This window comes from Eschscholzia californica, unplaced genomic scaffold, assembly GCF_041429995.1.
Source record: "Eschscholzia californica isolate CP2 unplaced genomic scaffold, dmEscCali1.0.p SCAF_5, whole genome shotgun sequence".
Classification (NCBI taxonomy): domain Eukaryota; kingdom Viridiplantae; phylum Streptophyta; class Magnoliopsida; order Ranunculales; family Papaveraceae; genus Eschscholzia; species Eschscholzia californica.
Window position 1 is genome coordinate 8679871 of NW_028238472.1, and position 10522 is coordinate 8690392.

The 10522-nt window shown below is 36.9% G+C and overlaps 1 protein-coding gene, 1 long non-coding RNA gene and 1 other non-coding gene across 3 annotated transcripts; 2 read left to right on the plus strand and 1 right to left on the minus strand.

Moving 5' to 3' along the window:
• Positions 1-201: 201 nt before the first annotated feature.
• On the plus strand, positions 202-4509 carry LOC147536810 (peptidyl-prolyl cis-trans isomerase). Its single transcript, XM_086643648.1, has 5 exons — positions 202-792; positions 2249-2347; positions 2902-2946; positions 3095-3232; positions 3876-4509. The coding sequence occupies exons 1-5, from the start codon at positions 397-399 to the stop codon at positions 4230-4232; spliced, it is 1035 nt and encodes a 344-aa protein (XP_086499774.1). The 5' UTR covers positions 202-396; the 3' UTR covers positions 4233-4509.
• Positions 685-4668, minus strand: LOC147536811 (uncharacterized). Its single transcript, XR_015226062.1, has 2 exons — positions 2844-4668; positions 685-2782 (listed from the first exon to the last, which is right to left on the minus strand). It is a non-coding gene; the product is annotated as an uncharacterized LOC147536811 (long non-coding RNA).
• Positions 4669-7195: 2527 nt separating this feature from the next.
• On the plus strand, positions 7196-7267 carry TRNAW-CCA (transfer RNA tryptophan (anticodon CCA)). The gene has a single exon. It is a non-coding gene; the product is annotated as a tRNA-Trp (tRNA).
• Positions 7268-10522: the final 3255 nt, after the last annotated feature.

A 10522-nucleotide genomic window follows, 5' to 3' on the forward strand; every position in this document is an offset into this window, starting at 1 on the left:
AAAAGGATGAAATAGGGATTTGAAAAATAAAGCTCACCTTACAAAGGCACTTTTGGACACACAAGAAACTGACGCTTGTAGCTGACGAATGGACCTGATCGAAAATATCGGATAGGAGAAGACTTGTTCCGGATTAGAGAGATTTCTTGGGACCAATTGATCATTTTCGGAAATAAATGCTGACTTTTATTTTGGTATATTGCGATTTCTTTAATTGAACAACAATTATTTTTCATCATCATGCATTTTTCTTTCTTATTTCATCAGAGATTCTTCTCTCTGTACCCAAACCTCAACACCACCACCACCCTCAATTTCAAGCTCAAATTCTTCCTCTTTCTGGAGTCAACGTAGAAAACTATTTCCCGGGTTATCTTCTTCTCATCTCAATCTCTAATGGGTCGAAGACCAAATGATTCGGAAACCAGCCGATGGGCTTTCTTGATCCTTCTCTTAATGGGTCTCATCTCTTGTTCTGTTGTTTATATGTGTGTATCTGTCGCATTTAGACCTAAGAACATCAATTCTGTTTCAGATTTCACTTTGAATGAAGAAATTAAAGGTGGGTTGAAGGGGGATTTAGGGTTAGAAGATGGAAAATGTTGTAAAGGTGTTGAAAATTTGGAGCTCTGGGGTAGTGCTGTAAAGTGGGGATCTGAATTTAAGTTTAACACTTCTGAAGAATGTTGTAATGCTTGTAAGGCGATGTGTAGTGGTGGAGATGGACCTTGTTTATGTGATTCTTGGGTGTTTTGTGGAAACAAAGAAAATTGTGGACCTAAGTTTGGTGAGGTAAGATTTTGTGGATTTTAATCTTGACTTTTGATTTCTTGTTTATATGATTTGGTTATAAGTTTATGAAATGGGGTTTCAACATTAGGTTTTTAGGCTTAACTAGGTATGTTCATGTACTATAGATTGATTGATTGATTTTGTCTGCATTTCTCTTGTTTGGATTGTTGTTGACTTCCATGTATGTACTTTTACATAGTATAGTGAAATGGAGTTTGATTTGTTAGGTTGTAAGTTTAGTTGGTGAATGATAAACTGATTGATTTTGTGAACTTGGTTGGTGTTTCTTCCTTAATTATTTTCGGATTCTGATTTGCTTCTGTGAATTGGAGTTTGAGCTGTCAAGTTTTTAGGCTTAATTTGTATGAATTGGGGTGCTCAGTGCTCTATTTGTATATTGTATGAGCTTTTGGAATCAAGATTTCTTTTCTTTTCTTTTGTATATTAACTTCTGTATTGTGTTTTTTCTGGTCTATTACAATCCACAAACTACTATTTTTTGTTTTTATGATCCGTATTGACTATTGTATAGCAAAATATGGTCTAAATTCTTACCTTTTTTCTTTCTTAATTTGGATTTCCATGTGTTTACTTTATTAATTTGAAGAACCTGATTGTCGTTGGGGACTTTGCTAATTGAGAGAGTAAACTCATCTTCACGCGTCCAATTCTTAGTATATTTAGCATTTCGATCCGATAAGTGGGAAATACTCCCTAAAAATCGAGTACATCAATTAGAAAAGTCTTCATTAAGATAATGAAATCATTATTTTTTAAAAAAAACTGGCCAAATAGTTGAAATTTGTAAGCACGTCGTCAATCAGTGAAATAGAATGCTCTATTGTGCTTATATGTAGTGAAAGATTTCATGTTTATGTGAAAATAAATTAGTTTCGAATTTACGATTTCTATGCTAATCATCTAAAATATGAAAAGTGGGATTATTTTAAATTACTTCTACTTATCGATACTTTGTAAGGTACAATCGCGAACCTTCTAGTGGAGATGAAGAATCTGATATTATAAGTACAATTGTTTGTGGGACAAGAGACTTTAAAAGTATGTAGCTTCGTACAAAGAGTTCTCAATTGAACTAAGAAGATTGATACGTGCTGACATTAGGAGGGGAAGCTTTTGCTCAAATGTCATTAAGTAGCTAGTACAAAGATCAAAATGAAGTGGTTCCTCTCAGATCGGATCAAATTTATTTACAACCAAATGATTGAGACCTAATGAATCGCCGATTTCGTTGGAGATTCATTTGGTCCCAGTAGCATCACTTTATCTAAAGAGAGGATATTTATTTTCGAATATATCATGTATATATTATAAAAAAAAATGCTGTTTTCGGTTCAAGCAGATCATTCCTGAATAAGAAACTGATTATAGTTGCATTTTTCCTTGTTGGGTATATGCAATATATCCCGTTTTGATTCTAAATTGCTTTCTTTCACAGTGCTGGTTGAAGAAACAGAAGGATACTTTGGCGCCTGATCATCAAGAAGCAGGCGATACAACAGTTTGGACTTCGGGTCTTATTTTTGGAAAAGGAGAGGTATTCGTCAACTAAAAATAGTGATTGTTTTTTGTTTTCCATTCTCAAACACGTAAAAGAATATTTCATTTACTAATTTAGATATTTTTGGAAATATGTTAGTGCTGATCTACGTTATTTTCAGTAGTTTGTGAATAAAATTTTGGAATGTCGGAAATAGGAGAAACTAAAGCTAAGGAGAACTCGGATTATCAAAACATTAGAAAAGAAACTGTTGTATGTCAAGAAGATATTGTTGTGTTAAATGATGAGTAATAATCGATGAATTCTTGTTTGTTGGTAAATGAAATAGTTAGTATAATTTTCATTTGACCTTTTGAATTGAATGGTTTGGTGACCTCCATGTTTGATCCTACATATGGATTTTGTTTGGAACCTACTAGTTCTTTACATAAGCGGAATACTCGACTCCACTTTCTCCTCGATCTGAATCCTCTAGAGCTGATTATGTATTTAAAGGATGGATGAATCATATATTTCCTCTTCAATTAATAACCTGCAAATTAAATTTGATACTGATTGCCGTTTGTCCTTTATTCTCTTTTTGCTCTTAGGGTATTGTGGGCTTACAAACAGAATACGGGCTTCTTCGTATAAAAGTAAGTGATATTATACTCAACTCATCTTGATTCTAAATGCTTTACTATAGTTACAAATAGCCTTCATAGTTGTAAATGGCTACAAGCTTGTATAGTACTTGTATTTAGGTAACGCCATTGTCTTCTACTAATCTTTGATCTATTACAGCTTCTCCCTGAATATGCCCCACATTCAGTCAATTACATTCTGGAGCTACTAGGGATGCGTCATTGTGCAGGTTGCCACTTTTATCGTGCAGAGAGTCGGGGGGACTTTTGGGATTCAGAAGGAAACCACATAAAAGACGTAAGATAATATTACTTGATTTACCTTTTACATTCAGCACTACTTTCTGTCCATAAACAAAACTAATGATTCTATTATTGTTCAATGGAAATTTGGTTTTCCTTAATAAAATTAATGTCTGCCTAGGTGAACGAAAACGAGTTACGAAATATCGGATACACAAATTTGAACCCTCATTTTGACCCACCCCACCCACCTTGATATTCGGTGGAATTTGAATCATTGCAATCCAAAGTCCCACCTAGATTTACACCAGTAACTAACTGTATAGGAACCCGAAACTCTACCATTTCTTCCTCTCTTTCATTAACTCTGTCTACTCAGATTTCTGACAGGATTCAAGTTAGTTCTTATTGGTTTCAAAAAAGACCAAGCATGATCCAAAATAATCATTCCCCAACTTCAATTTGTGAAGAATTCATGTTTCCTTTAACCATGAACCTTTTAGCCAAATAACCCACAAAAAAGATCTTCATATGAACTCCATTTGTTTTCCAACCACCACTCCACCACCACCGTCTAGCTAATCTCATGCTCATGCTAGCATAGAATTACCCGAGGCTTATCTTCAGAAAGTCATCGCTTAGCGGACATATCCATTAGACTATTGCCCATATTCTTAATTTTTTTTTATAAATTGTAGGCTCCCCTTGGCCCACCTTTTGCCCTTATTCAAGGAACACTTGAAGCACAAGGAGCAACATTCAAGGATATCCCAACAGAAGCATGCCTAGACATCAAAAGAGGATCAGTAGCATGGGTTGGTTCTGGTCCAGAATTCTTCATAAGTTTAGCGAATCATGGTGAGTGGAAAAAAGCTTATACCGTCTTCGGCTCTGTACTTCCTGAAGACATGGAAATTGCTGAGAAAATTGCAGAGCTTCCTACAAAAATGGATGTTTGGAGTAATATTAACGTTTCTGTCTTGGAGAAACCTGTACCAATATCGTTCAAACGACTCCCAAAAACTGGTGAAAACCTAAATCTCAAAACTAAATGAAAGGTTAGATTCAGATGGTTCTCAATCTTTCTTTCGATATTTCCATCTTTGATCATAGTTTGTTGGTTCTGTTGGGACTCTTTAGATCCTGTTTTACCTTATACGGATTTCGAAAGGTTACTCAGTTCTGCGAGTCTTTTCTTATAGAAATATCTTTACTGTATAAAGAGACTCGATATTAGCTGATTGGAGCCATATTGTTGTATGCCACGAAGGTGGTTGGGTTTAACTAGAACAGTAAAAACTGAAGAGTTTGTAATACAAAAAGGTTCTGCAAGGTCTTTGAAATGCTCCAATGATCTTATCATTTACAATCAATGAGGATGATGATTTAGGTAAAATATGTAATTTGAGAGTAAGAGTTAAGTTTTGGATAATTAACTCAATGTTCATAACTTTTGACCACTTCTTACTACAAAAAAAGGAAGAAAAAAAACTTTTGACCACTAGACCTATTTTTAACCTTTCAAGAGTTTTTTGAAACTAAGATCTTTGAATGTAGACAAATCAAATGCTTTTGAATTTCTTTCGCAGTTGCTGTATTTGCTTGAGGTGAGGGGTAATTTTCCATTATTTTATTTTTTATTTTTTTTTATTTTTTTTTTTGTTGAGGGAACTAACAAACTACAAGAAAGAAACCTAGTTACAACTTCAAATCACGATTCATGCTAGCCTTCGAGTTCCACGTTCGTTTGACCCCTTGTTTTCTCCCCCACTTAGCTAATGCATCGGCTGAAATATTAGTCTTTCTCGGACTATAGTGGAATTGGATTAGCTCGAAGTTATTACAGAGAGCTTTGATTTGCGCCATATGCTGCAGAGATTGCCAGTTGATGGTCTTGGTGCTATCGTGGATGTGGTTGATCAGATTGTTATTGTCACTTTCGACGATGAGGTGAGCTATGGAAAGCTCCTGGGCCCATTGCACTGCCCTTCAGTATCGCCAAACTTTCGCATTCTTCTGCCGTCTGACCTCTAATGGTTTCCGCCTTAGCAATGATGAAGTCTCCCTTCGGATCGTGAATAATACAGCCTATACCCGCAAGAATAATTTTATGATATTTTGATTACGACTTTCAATACATATAAACTGTAATCCATACTTGATGCCCATGAGTGTGCCCATTCGATCCCTGCAAGAATAATTTTAGCTTCACTTTCTTCAAAAATACGTGCTCTGAGGGTGGTTGTTTTAGCTGCAATAAAGTTAGCATTGTGATCATATAAAACGAGACCTATTCCTTTATTCTCCTTATTGCTTTTGAAAGAAGCATCTGTATTCAGCTTAAGTAAGGATAAACTGGAGGTGACCAATTACATTTTTTTGCTACTAATATTATTAGAGCTTCGGATAGTAGTGATTTTTGGGAATCCCATAATTTGATCATTCGGTTTTTTTTTTTTTTAGTGAAAGATCTATTACCAATAAGATGTTACAAAGTCAACAAAAGACAACGTTTCCGTTACAAATGGGACTAAAATGTAACACACAAATAACGCCCCGGGGACTAAACTGAGAAGTTTTATGACATAAGGTCACAAACCGACGCCGCTACTTGATGTGCGGTTCAATTATAAGTTCTGTTACAGTAGCTAAAATCCACATGTCTTTCATGCAATCTTAACCTCAAGCCATTGATTTCATTCCTTATCCTCCAAGGCACTTTCGGATCAAGCCGTTGATCACTCGGTTGTTGAGGTGAGGGTATAGTGCATTAAAAGCATCTACTGACTTTCAGAGATTGAAAGGGAAGGCGTTCATAAAGAAAAGGATGCAGAGAGCAAGCTATTAAAAGGGGGAGAAAGCGAGGAGCTTTCCATTTCAGTCAGAGGGGGCGGGAAAAGGCTGACTTCTTCTAGTTACTAGCTAGACAGAGGAAATTGTTATTGGCTTGACGAAAGGGACTAAAAGTGCAAATGAGGGACACTACTTGAATAAGGGATACCAGCGCAGGCAGAAGGAAGTAGGGAAGGAAGCGTTAGCAACCGATCCAAGAACCCCATAAAGTTAGAGGGAGTTAGAGTTCTAGTTCTGATCCAAGAAGCAACGGATGCCCCTTTGTACTTTATTAAGGCTACCGCGAAAGCCCCTTACGCCATATTAATATAGGTCTTGTCCTTTCCTTTTCCAACAAGGAACTCCTGAGCTTAGCCCTTGACTCTCAAATGTGCTTTCTCTTGAGAAAGCCTCTTACACAATCAAATAGATCCTATCAACTCATAATATCAGTTAACAACGCCAGATAGAGCTCATATACGACGGTACAACGAAAAGAAGGAGAGGCTTTCGCATCTAGCTTTCAAAATAAACCATAATATAGTGGCATAATGGGATATAATTGTGCTTTTATACTTGAGATTTCTTTATACTTTGTGGTATATTCTTTCCCTGAAGTGATCAGTCTATAAGAGATAAAATATTGGTGGAAATAGTACTAAAGTAAAACCAAATGTTTCTATCAAATCAACGACGTAATAAAGCATGTTCAGTTTCTTTTCCCAGGCAAGGTGGACAATTACTGCCTATAAATTTACCTATGCGTTGCCGAACTGGTAAGGTCCTGTGCAACATTTCCAAAGAAAAAGTGAAACTCGAAGTGTCGTTTGGATATTCAATATAAAATTTCATCCAACATCATTAGTATTAGTGGTATTATGCTCCTTAACTATATGTTGGTACATAGAACTGACCGAGTAATTTCCAAAGTTAATTAATGACCATCTCAATTACAAAGGATATCAAGAGATTTAATGAGATTACAGAGTAGGTAAGAGTTCAGTTTTAACTTACTAATTTTCTTTTCTTTTTCAATCTTCCCTCCATCAATTACTCTCTTCTTCCTTTCATCATCCCCTTATTCTTCGTCTCCAAATGTTTTCATATGGATGGTTGAGTTGATTTAATGGGTGTCCAAGTCCAACCAATAGAATATTAAATAGATAAGCAGCAACATTGTATAACAGGATCCGTGGCGCAATGGTAGCGCGTCTGACTCCAGATCAGAAGGTTGCGTGTTCGATTCACGTCGGGTTCAATTACTTTTATTTTTCTTTCCATTTTGCCAAGTCTCCTATTCTCTCAAGATTCCATGGTTTTCATCTCCCGAAACTCTAATAATCTCTACCCAGGTTTTTTTCTTCACCATTGATCATCAATGATGGATTGGAGAAGCGATGAATCTTGATTTATGCGCTTGCATGTGTGTATTTTAACCACAAAAGTTGGAAGAGATGAAGAGACTGATGGAAATCGAAAACGAAGCAAGAGCACATGGTGAGATTCTAGCAAAAGTCGAGAAAGAAATGGGCACCGTCCAAGGTATTTTCCCCCCTCTGTCACTCTCTTAGTTAAAAAGACTAGTACAATATATTTAACGTTTTTAAGTGAGAAAGCTATTAAGTTGCAAAATCATAGCTCGAAGTAGAGTCTTCTTCCCCTTGATGTTATGAGACATATTATATGCATGTTAGGTTTGATACAATATCCTTTTCTTTTTGTTGCAAGGGATACAATATACTCTCTTTTTTTGTTGAAAAGGGATACAATATACTTGGATGCTCATAATAAATGTTTTCAGGTCACCAAAAAAGAGATACAGACGTTGTAATACTTATTTCCGCACCTATAAATGTGAATAATACATGTGGAAAGGTTTTACTAGTTATAATATGGGAATTAACCAGGTTTATAATTTTTTTGGTGCATTTGGTAGGTAATATTGTTTGAGTTTTCTTCACCACATGTGTGTGCCTATTAGCTTGATTATCACTCTCTATGTGCACGTACTGAATTTGGAGTTGCAATGCCTCTTTAAGACTTGATAATATTGCTAAGCTTTCGCATTCTTCCGCATGTTGTCCTCGAACTGTGTCTGCCACCTCTATTATGTAGTTAGCCTCTGCATCTCGGATGATGTAACCAATTCCCGCCGGTTCATTAATATTTATAAAAGAAGCATCCACATTAATCTTCATATATGGTGTCGATGGAGGTCTCCATGTTTGGGTAATGGTTTTTTCCTTACCTTTCTTGATGGTACTGGATTCAGTTCTGAGTGGTGTCGTCGAGGTGTTCATAATCCTCTCTATAATTTGTAAAGGGTTTTGTTTATTCATAGTAAAGCAGTTCTCGCATCTGGCTTTCCACAGGAACCATAAAATTTTTGCATAAAGGTTAATATTATTTTCTTCTAGCGGTTTCCATTGTTGAATCCACTGAGTAGTAGTAATGATCGTGTCCGTTCTAATATTAAAATTGAACCATACTGCTCTAGCAAAGGCGCAATGCAGCATTACATGATCAAGAGTCTCCTCTTCATTGCAATTAACACACGAGTAATTATTGCCAATGAATTTTCCAATCTTAGCTCTAACTGGTAGGCTATTGGTGCAGCATTTCCAAAGAAATAGTTTAATCCGAGGAATGGTATTCATGTTCCATATAAAGAACCAGTCCATTTGAGCATGATTATTATAAATAGTCTGGTTTCGAAGAAAATTATACATGGATTTAAGCGAGAAGTTACCTGATTTAGTCAATGTCCATATGGCGTTATCCTCTTCGTTAGGATTAAGGTTAATGCTAAGAATAGATCTGCAAATATCATTGTTAAAACACATATTTATTAAATTAATGTTCCAAGTACCATTCGTAATTAGTTGAGAAACCGTCTCGATAGTGCATCCTCTTTCGTTAGTGATTGGAGGTGGATGATTAGGTATCCAATAGTCAGACCAAATATTGATATGCTCACCTTTATTAATATTCCAAAAAATAAGGCTATCAAGATTATGATGGTATTTGGAAATAGATTTCCAAGTCCAAGAATGATGATTCTTTGGCCGCGTTGGTTGGGGAGAGTTATGAAAGTATTTACCTTTGAGTACTTGGACCCATATTGCGTCCGGATTCTTGACTATGCGCCAATTAAGCTTGTGCAGAAAAGCTTGATTATCGAGCTGAGGAAGACGCAGACCTAGTCCACCCTGATTCCGAGGTTTGCAAATTGAATTCCAGTTGATAGTGTAAAAAGTTTTGGATTTTCCCCACCAATAAGTCCTTTGAATGGACTCAATGCTGTCACTAATGCCTTTGGGGAGGGCAAAGCACTGCATTTGGTATCGGGGAACAGCCGCTGCGATAGTTGAGATGACTACCGAGCGGCCAGCTTGCGAAAGAAGATGAGTGTAGTAATCATCAAGGGCCTTCAGCTGAAGAATAAGTTGAATAGAGTTAAAGTATGATCTCTATTATGTTAGTTGTTATTCAGTGTAGTAACCATCTAGGGCCTTCTAGTCAAAACTCAAAAGTAACACACGTGATTGGCACATCCCTTACTTAACAGGTATTTGACGGAAAAATAAGAAATGAGAGGTAACGCTATACATATTATCATTTTGATAGTGAAGTATTAGTATAACTAAATAACTGGGGACAGGTACTAAATAACTTTTTCAACCAAAAACTATATGTGTTATTTTCCATGTTGGGTTTAGGGTGAGAAAGAAAAAAATATCTTAAGTTCAACAAAAAAAAAAGGGTTATTTCCCTAATGGCCCCTACTTTGTGACCAGCTTCCCGCCTGGCCCCCTACTTTACGAGAAATACCCATATGGCCCCCTTCCGTTATAACACCGTTACTCTCTCTCTTCACAATCTTTTCTCTCTTCTCCAGCATGTTTTCTCTCTCTGCCACCTCGTTAAAACAAGTCACATCATCGTCTTCACCGACGGGTCGCCGGCCTGCCAAATTCCGGCCGGCGACCTTCAAACTTTTTTTTTCTCTCTTCTCTCTCTCTCTAAAAAAAAATAAATTTTTTTTTTTTTTTTAGATTCTCTCCTCTCCCTCTCTCTAAACTCCGGCGAAGGGGGTTTCCCTTCGCCGGAGTAGGTCGAAATCGACCTTGAACAGATCTGTTCAACCTGTTCAACCTTGAACAGATCTGTTCAAGGTCGATTTCGACCTACTCCGGCGAAGGGAAACCCCCTTCGCCGGAGTTTAGAGAGAGGGAGAGGAGAGAATCTAAAAAAAAAAATTTAGAGAGAGAAGAGAGAGAAAAAAAAAAGTTTGAAGGTCGTCGGCCGGAATTTGGCCGGCCGGCGACCCGTCGGTAAAGACGATGATGTGGCTTGTTTTAACGAGATGGCAGAGAGAGAAAACATGCTGGAGGAGAGAGAAAAGATTGTGAAGAGAGAGAGTAACGGTGTTATAACGGAAGGGGGCCATATGGGTATTTTTCGTAAAGTAGGGGGCCAGGCGGGAAGCTGGTCACAAAGTAGGGGGCCATTA

Coding starts and splice junctions, on each gene's coding strand:
- LOC147536810 (XM_086643648.1), top strand. CDS start 397: ATGGGTCGAAGACCAAATGATTCGGAAACCAGCCGATGGGCTTTCTTG. Junction 2,348..2,901: donor TTATTTTTGGAAAAGGAGAG/GTATTCGTCAAC, acceptor TTTTGCTCTTAG/GGTATTGTGGGCTTACAAAC. Junction 3,233..3,875: donor AAGGAAACCACATAAAAGAC/GTAAGATAATAT, acceptor TATAAATTGTAG/GCTCCCCTTGGCCCACCTTT.